This window comes from Suillus paluster (genome assembly GCF_016628075.1).
Source record: "Suillus paluster strain FC165 chromosome Unknown EDB91scaffold_3, whole genome shotgun sequence".
In the NCBI taxonomy this organism is placed as follows: domain Eukaryota; kingdom Fungi; phylum Basidiomycota; class Agaricomycetes; order Boletales; family Suillaceae; genus Suillus; species Suillus paluster.
In genome coordinates this window covers 142,083-160,982 of record NW_024537563.1, presented here as the reverse complement: position 1 = coordinate 160,982, position 18,900 = coordinate 142,083, and the positions used below count along the sequence as shown (strand labels likewise).

At 49.4% G+C, this 18,900-nt stretch overlaps 8 protein-coding genes across 8 annotated transcripts; 5 read left to right on the top strand and 3 right to left on the bottom strand.

The window, feature by feature from the left end:
• Window positions 1-1,932: 1,932 nt before the first annotated feature.
• On the bottom strand, window positions 1,933-3,196 carry EDB91DRAFT_404421 (uncharacterized protein). The gene is made up of 5 exons (XM_041327145.1): window positions 2,931-3,196; window positions 2,714-2,849; window positions 2,257-2,658; window positions 2,130-2,198; window positions 1,933-2,072 (listed from the first exon to the last, which is right to left on the bottom strand). The coding sequence occupies exons 1-5, from the start codon at window positions 3,071-3,073 to the stop codon at window positions 2,019-2,021; spliced, it is 804 nt and encodes a 267-aa protein (XP_041182897.1). The 5' UTR covers window positions 3,074-3,196; the 3' UTR covers window positions 1,933-2,018.
• A 1,757-nt stretch (window positions 3,197-4,953) lies between these two features.
• EDB91DRAFT_1333012 (histone-fold-containing protein) lies at window positions 4,954-5,791 on the bottom strand. The gene is made up of 4 exons (XM_041325414.1): window positions 5,484-5,791; window positions 5,327-5,431; window positions 5,152-5,276; window positions 4,954-5,094 (listed from the first exon to the last, which is right to left on the bottom strand). Exons 1-4 carry the CDS (start codon window positions 5,671-5,673, stop codon window positions 5,071-5,073), a joined length of 444 nt encoding a protein of 147 aa, XP_041182896.1. The 5' UTR covers window positions 5,674-5,791; the 3' UTR covers window positions 4,954-5,070.
• Window positions 5,792-5,824: 33 nt separating this feature from the next.
• Window positions 5,825-6,673, top strand: EDB91DRAFT_404120 (histone-fold-containing protein). Its single transcript, XM_041327144.1, has 3 exons — window positions 5,825-6,153; window positions 6,208-6,337; window positions 6,388-6,673. Exons 1-3 carry the CDS (start codon window positions 5,982-5,984, stop codon window positions 6,503-6,505), a joined length of 420 nt encoding a protein of 139 aa, XP_041182895.1. The 5' UTR covers window positions 5,825-5,981; the 3' UTR covers window positions 6,506-6,673.
• Window positions 6,674-9,604: 2,931 nt separating this feature from the next.
• EDB91DRAFT_1242542 (uncharacterized protein) lies at window positions 9,605-9,917 on the top strand (the record flags this gene model as incomplete). Its single annotated transcript, XM_041322197.1, has 2 exons — window positions 9,605-9,826; window positions 9,882-9,917. 2 exons carry the CDS (start codon window positions 9,605-9,607, stop codon window positions 9,915-9,917), a joined length of 258 nt encoding a protein of 85 aa, XP_041182894.1.
• Window positions 9,918-10,661: 744 nt separating this feature from the next.
• Window positions 10,662-12,613, top strand: EDB91DRAFT_1043426 (MFS general substrate transporter; the record flags this gene model as incomplete). Its single annotated transcript, XM_041313058.1, has 11 exons — window positions 10,662-10,747; window positions 10,804-10,830; window positions 10,884-10,912; window positions 10,969-11,017; window positions 11,068-11,145; window positions 11,199-11,283; window positions 11,331-11,686; window positions 11,747-11,843; window positions 11,898-12,090; window positions 12,140-12,201; window positions 12,335-12,613. The coding sequence occupies 11 exons, from the start codon at window positions 10,662-10,664 to the stop codon at window positions 12,611-12,613; spliced, it is 1,341 nt and encodes a 446-aa protein (XP_041182893.1).
• A 784-nt stretch (window positions 12,614-13,397) lies between these two features.
• On the top strand, window positions 13,398-14,672 carry EDB91DRAFT_1285771 (uncharacterized protein; the record flags this gene model as incomplete). Its single annotated transcript, XM_041324792.1, has 3 exons — window positions 13,398-13,901; window positions 14,189-14,323; window positions 14,370-14,672. The coding sequence occupies exons 1-3, from the start codon at window positions 13,764-13,766 to the stop codon at window positions 14,670-14,672; spliced, it is 576 nt and encodes a 191-aa protein (XP_041182892.1). The 5' UTR covers window positions 13,398-13,763.
• Window positions 14,556-15,776, bottom strand: EDB91DRAFT_1214831 (microsomal signal peptidase 25 kDa subunit-domain-containing protein). Its single transcript, XM_041320806.1, has 4 exons — window positions 15,538-15,776; window positions 15,319-15,479; window positions 15,173-15,266; window positions 14,556-15,123 (listed from the first exon to the last, which is right to left on the bottom strand). The coding sequence occupies exons 1-4, from the start codon at window positions 15,736-15,738 to the stop codon at window positions 14,845-14,847; spliced, it is 735 nt and encodes a 244-aa protein (XP_041182891.1). The 5' UTR covers window positions 15,739-15,776; the 3' UTR covers window positions 14,556-14,844.
• A 41-nt stretch (window positions 15,777-15,817) lies between these two features.
• Window positions 15,818-17,902, top strand: EDB91DRAFT_404013 (uncharacterized protein). Its single transcript, XM_041327143.1, has 3 exons — window positions 15,818-16,196; window positions 16,263-16,916; window positions 16,977-17,902. The coding sequence occupies exons 1-3, from the start codon at window positions 15,957-15,959 to the stop codon at window positions 17,574-17,576; spliced, it is 1,494 nt and encodes a 497-aa protein (XP_041182890.1). The 5' UTR covers window positions 15,818-15,956; the 3' UTR covers window positions 17,577-17,902.
• Window positions 17,903-18,900: the final 998 nt, after the last annotated feature.

The window sequence follows — 18,900 nt, the reverse complement described above, 5'->3', positions numbered from 1 at the left end:
CCTTCAGCGGTAGCTCTGCGCCGCGCCCTATATTCAGTGCGAGCTCGCTGCTGAATGAACCGTTCTTCGATGACGAACGAGAGGGGCAGGGGTCTATGAGCCAGCCCGTCAGTATGGGCACGTCGCGGGCGAACTCGGGCTCGAGTTCTAGCTCGGCATTTTCCCTACCGCCTACGCTGACTCGTCCTAAGTCGAACGTGGGTCGTGATACGGTGTCAACGTCGCCCCCAACCAATGGAGGATGGCCAAGCGTGTCGAGTCCACGGCAGACCTCGCCCACCTCTACCCTGCTTGCGCATTCGGCCCTCAGTTCAGAAACGTCGAACAAATCTCAGTCCGTCTGGACTGCTCCCAAGATCGAATTAAGCCAAGGGTCCACGCCAGCCAAGGCTGAAGGGCCGGCAAATGCCAACGCTATCGCGGCCGCTCTTGGATCTTTAGGTATGCGAAGGTCCAAGGCATTGGCTTCCAAAGCTGCAGAGAAAGGCAAGGCATCTTCACTAGATGCGAAGCGTGCATCTCCATCTTTGCAGAACCCAACCTCGCCAAACAAATCATCGCAGTCATCCTCCCGTCGACAACCTGGACCTATCACGCTGCCTCCTCCATCTACATTTACGCTCCCACATCCGCCGGTGCTGTCCCCATACCACCCACACAGTCCAATGTACCACGCAGGCTATGGGCGATGTCATCCCATGAGTCCGTTGCACCATCCGGCTGTGCGTAGCCCTATTCATCACCCCGCGATAAGCCCGCTCCACCATCCGTCTGTGCATCCTTACTATGGTGTCATGACACCGCACGGCCTACCTCCCATCACTCCAAGCATGCCGCCATTTACGTTCTTGCAGCCAACAAACGGGCGTGCAAACTCCACAGAGCAGCCGGGCTCCAACGATGGGAGCCACCAGGGTCAGGCAACGGAAGGCCGACCAGAGCTTCCACCGCCATCATCCCCATACCACCTTCCGCCGTACTCCCAGGTCCCGTACTCGCCACACCTGCCTCCGCACATGTTCTCCCCTGGAATTCCTCTTTCACCTGGGATCATGGTGCCCATATCCCCTGGATATCCATCGTCGGTGACGATGGTGCCGCTGACGCCCGGCGTGACGATGACGCCTGGCGCTTTCTGGCCACAGGCACCATGGATCAACCCAGCTCCGGGAGCCCCTGTGCACGCAGACGAGCACCGGAATAACCATGGTTATCCCCCAAACTCTGGGGGCGATTATTTCCCTCCACAAAGTAGACCGGATGATGATACGGGTTACTTCCCACCTGTCTGTAGCATCGCGAAAGAGATTTTTAAAGAAGGAAGTGAATTTCATTCGAGCGCGCAGAAGCAAGAGAGTTCCTCGGCTTGCGCAGGGATGGTTTATCCTGCGCCCGAATCGACGCAGGGACAGTGGACTGCCGGCGACCGCGGGGATAGGGAAGCACGACGGACGGGATCACCGGAGTTCACAACAACAGGGAGTCATACACCCCGAAGGATGGGACTACCGCATCGGCCAGATTCAGACCCTAGCTGCGGGGGGAGACAGCGCTGAATCAACTTGTACTACGGTTCTCGTGTATTTGTAGGTCTCATCATTTGAGTTTGCATTTATAGTACATCTTTAGCATTATATATACCGGAATTTCTGTGCATACCTATATTTTCTTGCTTGTCGATATCCCATTCCAACCCCTTTCCGGTGTTTCTTACATGTTACTTCACAAGGTGTATCGAACTAGTTTGTCTGCACACGGCCTTCGTTAGAAACTTACCCACCCCCATCTACCACTTGCTTACTGTGTGCATTCGAGTCCGCAATCATCACCGATCGGTCCCAGTTCATTTGATAGATTAATATTTTAGCATCCCCTGGCGTTGAAGTCTGAAGCAAGTCATTCCCATTTCCTACTACTAATTCGTGCGTACATTTGAGTTCTTCATTCCACCGGACCGGGATTCAGTGCTACAGCCCACAAATCGATCTCGCATTGACATGCCTGCCTAAAGATCCTGGTCAACTTCTCATAAGGGGTGTCCTTCCAGCTTTCATAGTTGTCCTTGAAGAAATCTACGTAGATGCAGTGTCAGTGGTTGAATAGAGTTCACGTGGCGCGTAAGTTCTTACTGATTTGTTCGACCGTGGACTTGCGGTGCTTGGCGTTATCGACAACCCAGATTTTGTACCATGCAGTGTCTGGGAGAACAGCAAGGTCAGTTGAGACAGCTTGTGCACTACGGAAAAAGTTACTAACCTTTGTCGATAGCATTCTCTTTAAGATCGTAGGCGATCCTAAAGTACGACTAGATTGAGTCAGCAATTGGCGCAAATGTAACCCACACAAGATTTTTGGCATACGAACCTGAATGCCTGGGACTTGAGCCAACAACGAGACGACCCAGTTCTCGTCCTCAGCAGTGTCGCTGATAAACTTTGTGTACTTTTCAGTAGCTTCTTCGCGCCTGGCGGCGAAAACGGCCGTATCCGGGATATTCAGTTGATCCGCATCAGTGCAAGTTTTGAGGGCGTTCGGAGCCCACTGCGTCAGCGTGTTGTTGAGAGTTTCGGTCAATTTCGCGTACTCCGTCGGGTTGGGAGCTTTTGCCGCACGATCGGCATTATATGCTATGAGTTGCACACAGTAGAAGAAGTCTTGCTGCGAATGCAAAGTGATGAAAAACGACCTGAAGCCTCAACAGGTATCAACGTACAATCATGTACCATTTAAAACCATTGAGGACTGGTTTGTCATCCGCGCTTGCAATACGCATGGCCTCGACGAAATTGTTGTGGAGCAATTGGTTCCAAAGGTCTTGGTTGTCTCGAATGAGACGATTGACAAGGTCCCTGCAGATACTAGGTGAGTATAGTGAGCTGACATACAGCGCGAAGGACATGCTCTTCAGGGATGTCATCATTGGGACCTGCCTCATGGTGGATGTCGTGGTGAAGGTCTTCCGCAGGTATACCCTGTTGAGCCGCTGACTCGGTGAGGCGGTGGTTAGCCAGAGACGGGCTGATGGAATTGTCCATGGTGCTACAGTTCGTGAGAATGGATTGAAAGCGAACATTTCCTAGGCCATTTATACGTGCATGAAAGATGGATGGATAAGCAGGGGCGAATAATCCGTTCAGGGATTAGGCCACCCTGAACCCACCCATCAGAAGGTTTGGATAGATATGAAATTCATAAATACTGAATAAGTCACGAAATTCGAGATCAAAACTTGCACGAGGTATCTACCTGCAGGGAAGCTCAACATTTAGGGAGCAAGTTCGCCTGAGCACCCGAATATGGGCTCCAACTTACTGGGGTCTAGGACGTTTCATCATATTTTATGACTGTTGCCACAGCTCGGAGCATGCCTGCTGTCTAACGAACCGAAATATAAGATCATAACGCATTGGTGATCAGGGGGAGCATGCCTATTGTTCAAGGAACCGAATTATCTTACTGAGTTAATGATCACCTTGTGACCTGCCCACTTATGTAATGGATTGACTACCCCATGAGGGACATGATTATTATGCACAATGTGATACTCACCGTTGAACCACTGCAGGAAGAAATTTTCAAAGGGTAGGAGGATCGTAGTAGCCAAGCGCAATGCAAATTGCATCGTGATTCGTTGGGCTCGAAACGTCGTCGCGCAAAATGGTGGTCGGAGACCAACAGATGCGTGTATCCACTATGACCGCGTTAGCTTGTCATGAAAATGTTTCCAGAACGCTTGAAAGGAACGCACATCGAATGGACTTTGGGAAACCCGGTCTCAGGGCATATCGTTATCAAGGGCGACATCCGAGTCAGAAGCAGCACGGCAGTAATGTTCAATCACCCCCGCCCGATGACGACTAGATTTCGTGGGACTCTGAAGCAGAAGACATGGCTTTCCTATCGTAAGATGGAAGTCGACAGCAGAGATATAAGATCCCAAACTCGGAAGAAATGAGCATTCTCGTCACTTTTCGAGCCCTTTTGGGGGTTGGTCCAAGGAAACGTGCAGTAATCCTCGTTTCATCATTCAGTGCACTCGAGAGTCGAGAGAACGTGACGGTCCCGAACTCGGAGTCGGAAGAAATATAGTTTTCTCGTCACTTTGGAACCGTTTGGGGGAATAGTCCAAGGTAACGCACCGTTTTCTAGTCACAACGGAGTTCTTTCACCAATCAGCGCGCTCGAGCCTATCGGCGTAAAAGCTCCATACATAGCTCTTCCATCGAACGAAATATTCATTATGTCCTCGATAGGGGATTTAGCGCCGTCCAACGGGCATTAATAACGCATGTTTCTAAGGGTTCTGAATCGAATACCAGCGAAACATCTTATCAGTACTCAGCCCCATAGCGCCAGCTTGCTCAGTTACATGCCCATCACTTCTGAGGATCGATGTGCAAAAAATAGCGCGCACAAACGCGTGGTTGGATGAACACCGCTGCGTGTCGATCGGGTCGCTGGAGGGTTCCTGGCTTTGTCACGAAGTATGCTAGAGATTATTGCTCCTGGACAAAAGTAGATCCGTCATCCCATTGTGAGCGTAGGTCACAGTGGGCGTATTCTGTGAAGGAGACACCGTGCTACGAGGCCTCGAGGCACGCCACATTGTAAGGGTCACCAAACGAAGTCCAATGGATTCTGGGACGTCTGGAATGACCAATGAGCCTTTCAAGAACGGACTACGCACGAAACAGTCCAACCCGATGTGCTAGACGAATCTTGCCACTGCTAAACTAGTAGCAGTGATAAGAGGACATATAGAAGAGTTGCAAAATTTACCTGCAAGTTGGGAACCTTAGAGTCGATGTAGTTGCCTCATAGACGGCAGTCCGATTCACTAGCATGACCATTTGACTTGTAAATATTATCATTTTGTTATCATCAAGAACTCAATACTGAAAGTCGATGTCTGTGGTCGCCTCAAAGTGATCCCAACGTCAAGCTTAGTACTCATTTGAATGAGTCAACGCGTTCCCGCTTGAAGAGAGTAGATTAAAATAATGTATATGTTACACCTAATATACAACAGCGAAGGCTGTCCAACGAGACAACAGTAGCAGAACAATGACTCTACTTCGCTGATGAGCTCGAGAACTGGAAATATCACAAGTAAGTAAGAGATCAAGACGGTAGGCAGGTGGAAGAACTGACCTTGGTGACACTCTTGGTGCCTTCCGAGATGGCGTGCTTGGCAAGTTCACCAGGCAGAATGAGTCGCACAGATGTTTGAATCTCCCGCGAAGATATTGTCGATTTTTTGGAGTAGGCAGCGAGTTCTGAAGGGAATGGGGTCAGGAATAATCAATAAGACAATCAGATCACATACTAGATGCTTCAGTGGCAATGCGCTCAAAAATGTCGTTGACAAACGAGTTCAGAATGGCCATGGCCTTGTTGGAGATACCCGTATCAGGGTGCACCTGCCTCAAGACTGGAACCAAAAGTCAGACCTAGGACTCAAACAGATATGAATGGTTACATACCCTTATAGATGTAACTGGAGTAGGTCTCCTTGCGGACTTTACGACGCTTCTTCTTTTCACCATCAGCACCAGTAGCGGCGGCAGAAGTCTTGGTAGCCTTTTTTGCCTTGTCGGTGGTCTTTGCAGGTGCCTTTGAGGCAGCAGTGGAAGCAGGGGCCTTTGAGGCAGTGGAGACGGGTTTAGGTGCCATTGGATGAAGATAGGATGAAGATAGGATGAAGTGTGTTGAAGTTTGATGAAGTGAGTGTTGAAAGTGCGGTGTGAATAATTGGTGGGTTCGAGCGTTTGTATTTATCGTTTGTGACGCGTGTGGTGTTATTTGGCACCCGATCCAACGCGTCCACAACCTTTGTTGATTGCTGAACCTTATTTTATAAAATCACGTGTAGCTAGTATAAATACAGGCGTCCATCGATCACGACTCTCCTATATTTTGACCCCACCCCTGCCATCGAACAAATCAACTCTGTACTTTGTACATACACACTTCACTCTATCATGTCTGGCAAAGTCGGCGGCAAGGCAAAGTCTGGTGGCAAAGCCTCTGGTGAATCCTCATCAAAGTCCCAATCGCGTTCAGCGAAGGCTGGTCTTCAATTCCCCGTCGGTCGTGTTCACCGTCTCTTGAAGAAGGGAAACTACGCACAGCGTGTTGGTGCCGGCGCACCTGGTGAGCTTATTTCTCATTTCATGCGTCAGACGTTTGTTCTAATTGGTTTGTAAGTCTATCTTGCAGCGGTACTAGAATACCTTGCCGCTGAGATCCTGGAGCTTGCCGGTAACGCAGCCCGTGACAACAAAAAGCAGCGTATCGTTCCTAGGCATCTGCAACTCGCCATCCGAAACGACGAAGAGTACGCAAGCATTTCAGTCATTCAGCAATGTCCAACTAACTCTCCCTCAGGTTGAACAAACTCCTTGGGGACGTCGTCATTTCACAGGGCGGTGTCGTTCCTTTCATCAACCCCGAGCTACTACCCAGCAAAACTACCAAGGGCAAGAAGGAGAGTCAGGAAGTATAACCTTATTCGATTTAGACTGCATTATTATCGGTATTGGGTGTAGGATGTATTGTATTTTTCTATAGTATTCGGTCTTCTATATCATTTTCTTTTCGCTCTGGATTATCTCGTCGAGTTGACGACTCCTGATACGTGGGGCGCTGGTAAATACAGCACGGGTGATTTCCGTTAATTCACGTGCAGATTCTACGTGTCTCGGCTGAAATTTGGTTCAGCTTTGTGGGCGCTTGAATCCAAAAGTTTTGGTCGTCCGCTGCGGTTGCAATTTCCAGACTCTTTCTCTCATTTCGCCGCCCGTCACAACGAAGTGGCCCTAAAATAACACAGAAATCGCAATGGAAAAATCACCACCAGGGAACGGAGGCGCAGTCCCCAAGCAGGCCCTACCAAAGCCACGAAACAACTTCACGAAGTGGATAACACGTGGAGCTGCACTACTCCTCCTTGCTGTAACGTTCGCCTGGCTCGATGGTATTAAGGTCAGTTACTACTCCAACTCTTCTACTGCCTTTAGTGACCATGACCACAGGATCGGTGGTATGTTCTAGATCCCAAGTTCCTCCACGAGCTTGCGCAGGAGGCCATCTCCACCTCACCGAATGACCCCCAAGGCATGATTAGCCATATTCTTACCAACCTTACCTCTACATACCCGCAATTCGAGTCCCCCGCTCTCTCCCTTAACTTGAACGCCTCTGAGTGGGTATTCAACAACGCTGGAGGTGCAATGGGCGCAATGTATATCATCCATGCGTCCATCACGGAGTACCTCATCATCTTCGGTACTCCTCTAGGCACGGAAGGGCACACGGGGTTGCATACCGCAGATGACTACTTCCACATTTTAGTCGGGGAGCAGTGGGCGTTCAGACCTGGTGCACTGGAGATGGAGAGATACGGCCCTGGGGACGTGCATTTCCTCCCAAGGGGCACTGCAAAGCAATATAAGATGCACGAGGGGTGCTTCGCGCTCGAGTATGCTCGTGGTACGTGTCATTTCATGTTGGCGTTGTATGTTTTGTCTCAGAATTTATTTATTTTTCAGGCTGGATCCCGTTGATGATGCCCTTCGGTCTTGCGGATACCTTCACGTCCACCCTCGATATTCCGACGTTATACCACACCGTTCGCATCACAGGCCGGGAGACGATAAAGAATTTGCTTCTTGGCAAAATATGATTTAAGCTATACGAGACATGTTGGTTCCTTACGAGCGCGGACACCTATCACATCTTATGATACCCCTAGACAGAATATTGTGCCGGTCATTCTACCCCGCGGTGATGCTATTTTATAGGAACTTCGCCAATGAGTCTCAAAGATGCTCCGAAATGGGTACCTAGTACAGCAGTGCTCTCTAGACTCTAATCGAGATTCTACCTGCATAAACCCTCTCGCTCCCATACAAAAGCTGCATGCTGAAAGACATGCGCTCTCTGATAAAAGGCTCGTTTACATGTACAACAGACACTGCCTTTGAGTAATACTTACGTTGACTTTGGGGTGTTTCGGTTAGGGAACCGAACGGCGAAATTCACCCCGTTTTTGCAGGTTGGCAACTTGGTGCTGTTACCATACCAAAGCCATTTCGATTTTCTCCATGACGGATGAAGCTCCCATTTGGCGTGCACTAATGCCCTCTCAGTGTGGAAGGGCTACCGTCTGTACAATCGGGGAGGAGTTGCGCTACCGTATCCTTGGTTTTCTTTCGTATAACGAAATTTTGAGCTGCACGTTGGTGAGTTATGCATTCAACCCTCTCATCTTATGGGCTTTTCGTCAACGAACGCACCGATATGCTTACGTTGTTTAAAGACTTGCAAAACGATGTACAACAGTCAAAAAACTCTGATGAACTGCAATACGCCATCGAACTTGGTGCCCAAAGATTGGTGTCGGTTCATCCACGTACTGTCGCCAAAGCGGAATGCCTGCGCATTCTCAGGGACAAGGCAAAAGCATGGAGCTTATTTGAGCTTGACTTGGACGCGCCAAAAATTCTTCGTGTCACATCTTGGTTCCCATCTGGCAAGTCTATCATCCATCAACAACTCAGCCTTTCTATATCGTCTGAGCACGGAGAGGTTCGACTAGCAAAACTTATTGATATGAAGACCTGCACATCTGAAACCGCGAATACCCCTCCTTCCAACATGGGGCATGGATGGTTCGAATGCAGCTCCTGGCACAGAGTCTATCTGTTCTAGGTTCGCAGATGAGGCACAAGACCCTATGATCATCGTCAACACACCAAGCGATGACTTCCGCGCATCCAATTCCATGTACCAGATGGACTTTCGCACGATCTCCACCAGCGAGGAACATCCTTCTGCCCGTGAATCCCGTCTAAAACTAGTTGCTGGTAGAGCAGCCACCCGTGTCGAAGACTTAAAGTTGCGATCAAAACGAGCAGCTGGTACTGTGCTCGGTGATCGCATTGCTTTCTATGGTGCTGTGACCGACGTCTCGGATCACCAAAAGACTCACCCATATTGGTCGCTGCACGTGTGGAATTGGCATCAAGCTCAACCTGCTAATGTAAGTGTCCCATTCCGTCTATCATTCAAAAGTCTGATGTGAGTACTCCCAAGGACATGTGTCTTTGGCGAAGGTCACCAGTTGTTCGACATCCGTTTTCTTACCAAGGAGAAGCTTTTAGCTCTCTCATCACTTGGTCATATAGAACTATACAACGTCGAGGACCTATCAAAACCACCGCAACTTCAGGCAAAATTTATGCTACCCATTAAGCGGCAGTCCATCTAGTTCAAATTTCCTTCGGTTTTCCATAGCGACCCCACTTGTGCGTATCTTGCGGCACCAGATGAACATTGGGTTTGGACAACAAACCCCGCAGATCGAGTCATATCCGTGGTGGCGTGCTCCCCTTGGTCGATTTTTGTCATACCGGTTCGTCTGTATATACCTCCGGAATGGTTTCATGCGACCTCAGAAAACGCACAAACTATTCCGTGGTTATCATGGGGTACACAGAATTCTCGCCTCTTTCTGCAAGATTTAGAGATACGCCCTAGATTTGGAGTAGGTGGAACTCGTGTTGTACGAGCTGTTGTCTACTATCCATCGACCCTGGTGCATATGTCCGATTTCAATCCCTCTGCCGTGGCGCGTGGCATCGGCAAAGTAGTTCGGGAACCTAAGACTTTTCCCGCATCAGTATATGGCTTCACACAGGATGTGGCAACCTACCTCCCTTACGTGGAGATGCGAAGCTATCGCGATTTTGATGACTCCCTTGAAGATATCATACTGGATGAGGAGAGTGTGTTGCTATTCACCCGAGCGACAACTGAGGAGAATGTGAGTTCATTCCCGCCTGTCGCACTAGCGATGTTAACCGTATCTCTTTGAATAGGGGCGGATGTTGGATGTCGAGATAATTGATATGTAAATCATATCTTACTGGAGACAAGCAATGATTTAATACTCCTCCATGACCACGACTGCTGACCACTCGTGCCAACGTTGAACGGGTAAATCGTGCATCGAGTACCGCCTGCAATTTCGATGTCGTACCTTTTCTGCACTTGGACGGAAAAACAATACGGCAGGTGAGATGCTATCACTACAACTCCATCCCCCACGAATAGCATCTGCATCATGTATATTTCGTCAAACTGGTCAAGAGGCAGAGTGAATGACAAGCAGAAAAGCACTCAACGGAATGGCACACACTTGGACCAATTCTCTTCCTTAGGTCAGCTGTCAGCGTTCTGCGCTTCCACTGCGGCCAACTATTCTATGTGCGTAACCAGTGGAACCGATCATGGTCTTCACTAGTCTTCACGGCAGGGCGGATCGGATATTGGATCTTCTTTCCTTCGAGCCCCCTGTAAATCACACAAGCCGAACAGTTGACTGTTTCAATCTCCCTAACAAGGCAGCTGTTATCATGCCGTTAGGTATCTGTCATCAATCAGAAGGACCCTGCGAGACTCTTTAGCACACCTGACTCAGGGAGATGCCTAATCCTGTATGCAGCAAGCCGAACTTGGAATTATAATTTGCCAGCCCGCATTTATTGTTGCAACTTTTTTGTCACCCACCATTTCCTTCGATGTCTGTGACTCAGTCCAGAATCCGTAATACCCTCGCGGCACATGAGAAGGTAGATGATGTGGAAGAGCTGGGACATATGCAGTCATCCAATTCCACAACACTTATTTCAAAAACGGACCTTCCAGATGGTGGCTTTGGGGCTTGGGCAACTGCTTTTGGTTGGTAAGTTGTGTGTCGAATGTGATACCCCTAAACTGCATATTCACAACGATGCTCAGTTTCCTGATACAATTTTGTGGCTTCGGGTTGGTTCTAGCACCGTTCGTTCGAGAGACATCAGTTAACAGTACTTTAACAGATACATATCATCTCTGGGAGTCTATCAAGGTGCACAGCAGTCGCATGATTGACTGTATACATGGTTGACAAACGAACCTGGGAAGATTTTTACACACGAATTTATCTGACTAACCAATCGCCATCTACAATATCGTAAGAGGATGCACTTATATTCTGGAGTTTATTGTCTCAGTCACTGTCAGATGGATCGGTGCATTGGCCTCGTTCCTCGGAGACAATGTTACCTGGCTCTCAGGTCTTCTGTACGACAGAGGGTGGTTGTAAGTTGCCATATGTTTTTATTCAGTTGTTCTTTTGCATTGATTGCCGATAGCTATCGATTGATGATTTTGGGGTCGTCGCTCCAGTCACTGTCATTGATCACGTTGTCTTTCGCAAAGCCTGGTCAGTTCTACTTGGTGAGCAGCCCCGCTGATCTCGTGGGCCACCTATATCTAGTGACCAGATTCTTGTGGTTCAAGGCGCCCTATCTGGGATTGGGGTGGGCCTGACTTTTGGTCCCAGCATGTCGGTCATCTCTCAGCACTTCTCCAAAAGACGTACACTGGTAATGTCTCTCGTCGCGTCCGGTGTACCACTGGGTGCCATTATTCATCCCATCATGCTCAATCACCTATTGAATGGCACTGTTGGCTTTGCAACAGGCGTCCGCGCCAGTGCAGGTTTTGTCAGTGCTCTGTTACTGATCGCTTGTTTATCCATGCGAACGAGAGCACTGTCAACGTCGACACCGACTGCCAGCTATAGTACAGTGGCACAAAAATGCTCTCGTGAGACTCTCTTCATTCTTATGACTGCTGGGTATGTTTCTCCCTGGCGAGCGCACAAACTGACTTGAACTCTTTGACTGATCGGGCCTAGGATGCTGCTATGTCAGTTTGGGTTCAACTTCCCTATTTTCTATTTACAACTGGACTCTATCAAACATGGGATCGACGTTGATTTCTCGTTCTACAGCGTACGCTTAATATTTTCTTCCTCTTCTTCTTCGTCGACTCTCAACTTGATTCAGCTTGTGATCATGAATGCTGCCTGCGTTATCGGACGCTGCACGGCAGGCATAATTTCTGGGTATACGGGGTTGTTGAACTTGGCCCTCGCATCCAGTGTCATATCCGGTGCCCTCATCATATCCATGATAGCTTTGAGTAAGGTGTCTAGTGTGATTGTGATAGGCGTTACATATGGCTACGTTTCTGGAGTTTGTACGTTTCACACTGTCGCTGGTATAATTCCTGGCACTAATTATCCAAGACATCGCGCTGACGGTCCCGCTGGTGACTGTGTTGACGCCCGACTTGTCGGAGTTAGGGCTAGTTTTTTTCTAACATAGTCTGACCAATCATGTTGACCCTCCTACACAGGGCGCGAATGGGCATATGCTTTGCTTTCGTTTGTGTGTATCTTGCAGCTCTGTTGCGAAACTCCTGACGGAAAGTGAATGTTCAGCCTTTGGTGAATTATTCAGTGAGTAGTCTTTTCCCGGTCTTTATCTGTCAATTGAACTTTTCAGGCGGTCCGATATCAGGCGCTTTGCTTTCATCTCAATATAGGTGGTTGACACCGTCGCTCTTCAATGGTGTGAGTAGTCGTAAACCATTCTCGCACTTCCCCGGCCGTGCTGAAATTGTTACCTGCCATGATAAGTTCATCTGCCTTGTCGGCAGTTTGATGTTTGTGGTAATGCGCTTGATAATACCGCCGAGGATAAACGGAAGTCATTCATAGCTTGGCGCGGAAACGAGATGAACCGCTTATTGTATGAGGGGTTTTGTCGTGACCGGCATATACCCACACTGAATTAGACGAGACTGGAACCGGAGGGGGGTAGCACTAAGTATCTTGCGATTGAGTGTGAATACAAGGATGTTAATCACTCCAGATATTCTGGTCTGCCCAGGGGGAGACTACTTACATAAATGGTAATAAATGCCTAGTCAAGCACAATTCGATCGAAGACAATATTAATCACCATCAGGTCGGCGCGTCGCACTCTCCTGTACGTGCATATATGATAGTACATGCCCACTCGACCGGAACAATTCAAGTCACAGGGAAGGCTCCCATTTTTGTGGACGATGTACTCTCACTTTGGAAGGGTCAGTACCCTTTGTGATCTCGCAGAGGAGTTGCACTGCTACATCCTTGGTTTTCTTTCATGTAATGAAATCATATGCTGTGCGTTAGTGAGCAGTGCATTCAGTCACCTTTTGCCCTTCATCTTATGGGCTTCCCATGCAGTGACCTGCCCCATTGAAGACTTGTCACACAAGTTCAACACAGTCAAAGATTCTGTCGAGCTACAATACATCATCGAACTTGGGGCCCAACAATTGATGCCGGTTCATCCACGGCCACCTACTGTCTCCGTAGCGGAGTGCATATGCACGCTCAGAGACAAGGCAAACACATGGAGCTCATTCGAACCCAATGTAACGAAAAGGCTTCGTTTCCGGGATGGGTTCAATTCCAAGTCTATAACCCATTAATAACTCAGTCTTTCCTTGTTCGCGCATGGACTTGGAGGTATTCAACTATCCAAAGTCATCGATCTCAAGACCTGCACGTTTGAAACGACCAGTGCCCCTCCTTCCACATGGAGTACGGATGATTAGAATCCAGTTCCTGGCACGTCTGTCTGCTCTAGGTTTGCAGATGAGACACAAGACCTTATGATCATCGTCAATACACCAGGCGATGACTTCCGCACATCCGATTTCATGTACCAAGTAGATTTTCGCGCGCTCTCCACCGGCGAGGACCATCCTTTGGCCGTGGATTCCACTTAGTCACTCGTAAAGCCACTTTCGATGAAACTTTGCAATCAATATATGCGACGGTCACTGTCCTTGGAGATCGCATTGCTTTCAATGTTACCATGACCGAAGACTCGAACTACCAAAGGACTTACCTATACTGGTTGCTGCATGTATGGAATTGGCATCAAGGCGGACCTATTGTAGGTCCCATTCTGTCTATCATTCAAAAGTTTGATGTGAACGCTTCGAAAGGACATGTATGTCTTTGGGCGAAGGCCACGAGTTGCTTGGCGTCCGTTTTCTTAACAAAGAGAAGCTTTTAGCTCTCTCATCACTTGGTCATATAGAATTATACGACGTCGAGGACCTGTCAACAGCACCCCAACTTCAGGCAAAATTTATACTGCCCATTGTTGGACACCTCTTCTGGTTTCGATTCCATAGTGCCCTGAGTTGCGTACATCTCGTGGCACCAGATGAGCCTTGGATTTGGACAACAAACCCTGTAGATTGAGTCATATGCGTGCAAATATGTTTTTCTTAGTCGATGTTTGTCACATCTGCTCGTCTGTTCTTCACGGACATCCCTCGGACATGGTTTGATGCGACCTCAGAAAATGGCCGAACTGTTCCATGGTTATCATGGGGTCCACAGAATTTTCGCTACTTCCCGGGAGACGTACACCTTAAATTTGTAGTGGGAGGGTCTTGTGTGATATGGGCAGACCCCGCCCCACGTTATAATTCATCGTTCCGGATGCATATGGCCAACTTCAATCCCTCCGCCGTGGCATGGCCTTGGCAAGGTAGTTCGGGAACCTATGACTTTTCACGCATCAATATACGGCTTCACGCAGGATGTGACCTACCTCCCTTACGTGGAGGTGGTCCGCACACGCGATCTCGATGATATCATACTGGACGAGGATAGGGTGTTGCTATTCACCCGACCGAACACCGAGACTGTGAGTCTATTTCTACTTGTCGAGCCAACGAAGTTGATGATCTCTTTGAACAGGAGTACATAGATGTTGAAATAATTGTCATGTAGTCCACATCTCACCGGAGTCAGCATCAGAAGTGAATTACGATATAATGCCAGCATCCCTCGTGTCCAGAGATTGGTGCGAAAGGACCACATGAATGCGTCCTTCCAGCGTATCAACCCGCACAATAAAGGCATCTGCGTAGACATAAAAATCATGCCCCTTTCCCCTCCATTACCGCCTCTACCAGTTCCCCAATCCATTGCTCGAAGACCTCCTGTGCCATCACGCCCTTCTCATCGAAGAAGGCTGTGTACTCTTTGGCTTCGCGTGTTCGGCCTTTTGCAAGTAGTGACTTCCCCCCTGATGTGGACTGGACATAATTAATGGAAAGTGTGTATGATGGTGAATTTGTGGAGCTTGGCTTGAAAGATAATTTAGAGGATGGCACTGGAAGTGTGCGCGAGGAAATTGTAATCCGTTCCGTTATTATCTGAAGAGAAATAAGAGGAGTGGAAATCGCGTGATCGTTTCAGACTCACTCTCTTTGAGAATGTTTTCCGTCGGCCAACAAAGACGGTATCGCCCTCCACAAAGTAGGAGTATAATGTCTGAAGAGATGTGAGGACCAGGTAGCTGTGTTTGGTTCTATTCAGGAAAAGACCATGACGTTTAAGTGGACGCTTACAGTATGAACCCGACCCAGACTCCTGGCTTCGACTTTTCGAAGTCAGTTTTCCACCCATAAAGGCCTGTGGTTGCTGCTGTGAATACGCCTGCCCATCCCAGAGCCAGTCGCACATCGGTATGAAGATGTATTTGTTTAAATAAAACGGGTCTCGATAAATACTGTAATGGTGGAGTGGAGTGAGCATTTGTTCGGAGCGACCATTAGAATGTTACGCACTCGTTTTAGAGCATCGTCACATGCGTTCTTGAGCTCAGAAACGCTGTGATTGTTGACCTTGATAACCTCGCGCTCTTCTGGGGAGATAGTGACGCTCAACGGACCAGGTGGTTTCTCTGGAGAGGAAGCAGCTGAGCTTAGACGACGAGCTGGTGTAGACGGTGCTGGTGAAAGTCCCTTGGCGTTCTTTCGAGGTACCATGGTAGTTCTGAGGAGGCGTCAAGAACTTGGGGGGTATTGAAGTACAGGCATCTTACTGGGAGAACGTGTCACTGAGTATATGTGGGAAAATACTTCTTCAAACAGCAACTAGCTGCTTAAAGTTATAGCCACTGAGAGCGCCATAACAAGACTCTTGAGAAGATGTGTCGGTGACTGCCACTGACTGGTGGGTGACACTAGGTCGTGCAAGGACTATCATGGCGCCGTCTTCAATCGCTATCCTTGGTGGTGGTTTGACTGGCCTTTCTGCAGCTTTTCACCTTTCACGTCGGTTTCCAACAACTCAGATTACTCTGCTGAACAAGGATATTCACTTTGGCGGATGGGTACATTCTAGGCGTACTAAGATTACCCTTAAAGACGGTCGCGAGACCACCGTGCTTTTGGAAGCTGGCCCGCGTACTCTTAGACCAAATTCAAAGAGTATCCTCGAATTGGTGGGTGACTGACCAGTCTCATGCAACATCCCCGAAGACCTTCTCATCGGGCAAGTCCCAGGCTAGATTAACCTCTTGGACCTATCGCCATCACTTCTAACTGTTTCGAAATCATCCCCGGCCGCTCGAAATCGCTTCTTGTCTCTACCTGGGGCACAAGGTCTCCTTCACATTCCTTCATCTCCGTTCAGCCTTCTTACTTCCGTGCTTTCCCCAAAATCCTCTCCTTTGCATTCCCCCCTTGGCCATATCCTTCTTTCAGCGGTCGCACGGGAGCCATTTCGCCCATGGAACAGGCCCTCTACGATTGAGGATGAGTCTGTAGACGAATTTTTGAGTAGGCGTTTCGGGAGCGAATTTGCAAGGGTTTTCGGAAGTGCACTTGTGCGCGGCATTTATGCAGCGGACTCTCGAGAACTGAGCGTCCGCGCGGCGTTCCCATCGCTTTGGGACGCCGAAGAACGCGGTCGTGGCTCTTTGGTAACTGGGTTTCTCCGGCCGTCCAGAGCTCCTGTAATAGCGGAAATCGATGACGCTCCATATCAGTTGGGGGGCGTAGACCAGCAGATGCGCGGAATATCTGTGTATTCGTTCTCGCAAGGGATCGGTGAGTTAGTAAACGCACTCCTGCGAGACCTGAGGACGCGCCGGAACGTGCGCTTACTTGGCGGAGTGTCCGCGACGGCACTCCGAATGAACCTGAGAACTGCACAGTTCGAAGTACGTGGTGCCCCTCGAATAGACTAGATTTTTGTTGATGGAGGAAATACTTGTGCACAGATAACGACATCGTCTTGCGAAACAGTGCGTGCAACACACGCTGTTTCAGCTGTACCTCTCCCGAGTCTGAAAGGGCTACTCTCACCCAAGACGCCATTGCCCCATCTGACTGCCAATCCCTATTCATCGGTGACAGTCGTGAACCTCGTGTTCCTAGCGCCTCCAGGGCATGCACTCCACCCCGTGGGGTTCGGGTATCTCGTGCCCCGAGCAGCGTCTGGGCATGCGGAAAACGCGATCCTGGGTTGCGTATTCGATTCCTCGTCCATGTCGGAACAAGAAGCGCCGTGGAGCGCAGAGATCGTGAAAATGACTGCGATGCTCCGTGAGCCTGTGGCCTCGGTCCCTCGCCTTATAGAGACGCTCTCTGAGCAGTTGGGCATCCGTCTGCCTGACCCACTCCTCGTGAGGGTGCAGAATAACGCGCATTGCATCCCCCTGCTGCGTGTGGGGCACCTCCAGCGGATGCAGGAACTGAGCGGCGTGCTTCGGGGAGAGCCATGGAGCGGTAAGCTGGAGGTGATTGGCGCCGGTGTAGGAGGTGTGAGCGTTGGTGACTGCGTAGAAGCTGGGAGGCGCGCGGGCAGGAGTTGGGCATAGGGTTTCTTCATTACCCTGTGGACTGAAGCAGATGCTGTATGACTTTTACGTCAGGCATTAGCTGTGTTGGACATTGTTTTTTTCGTCCCTTTGTGACTTTTATGAAGCGTTGGCGTAGCCCGTAATTTGTCGGATCCGTGCGCGCTTCATAACTGTCGCATCCTCATGTTTGTCATGCGACAGCTACTGCCACTGACATCACTTATTTCAACCCATAGTTATTGTTTATATCAACAAGATCTCACGCGAGCTATGCATGTGGACAGGGATGACCGTGATTACGACAAGGTTTGACGCTTATTGTATCGGATCAGGCAGGACCCAATATGTCCACCGAAAACACAAACGCCTCTATGGGCCTATCTCTGCAGATGCTGTACTCCTCCATTGGAACGTTTCCCCCGACAAAATATTATTTTCTACAAAGTCTCGCATGGCGATTGGTGAGCGACACAAGGTTATGATGCGGGAGGCGTTCGGAAGAAGATCTCCAGAATCAAGACGTGAATCTTCGCGGGCGTCATTGAGCGCAGCCCCCAGGACCAGAATTTCGATTCGAACGGACCCTTTGCCAGTCTGTCCCCCCATGGACGATGGCTTTTATAGCGGGATATCTGGACGACACCCATCGCACTTTCCCACTTCTTTTCATCCACCTTGCGGTGCGCCTTCTTGAGCTAGCGTCCTGCTCAATCTCTGCCTTCCACTATACATACCATGGGACGTCGTCGTGGTGTGTAGAAGCTGATACTTTCTCTTCCCGTCAGTGTTGGACTGACTGCGCGTTAAGCCACAGCTGACTCGTCTCCGCCCATTCCCGACCCTTCATCTGCGCCTTCCATGTCAATTTCTATGCCCATCCCTGACATCAACGTGCAATTGCCTAGGGCTGGCACCCGTGAGACACCATATGTCTATGAGCAGCCGTATGCCTCCGAGTATCCATACGCCTCTGAGCCCCCATACGCCCCCGAGCCCCCATACACCCCCGAGTACCCATATCCCTTCCAGCAGCCGTATCATGTCCCTCCCCACGTCTTAGTGTCACCTTATCACACTGAACTGCAAAACGATGCGTGGGTCCCAAGGGTGCCGGAGCAGTCTGACGAGGCGGACTTTGACCCCACGTCCGAGCCCCTCTGCATCCCTACCCCTCAGCCTGTCCAGACAGTAGCGTCTGTTTCACGCAAGCCCTCCCGCCTAGAGCGCTTTGCTTCCTTCGTAGGACTAAGACATAAGGAATCGACAACTTCACGTCATTCCTGAGCTCTCAGATCTGGAAGGGAGGATGGTACTTAAGATTTTTAGCGTAGATTGTTGTGTT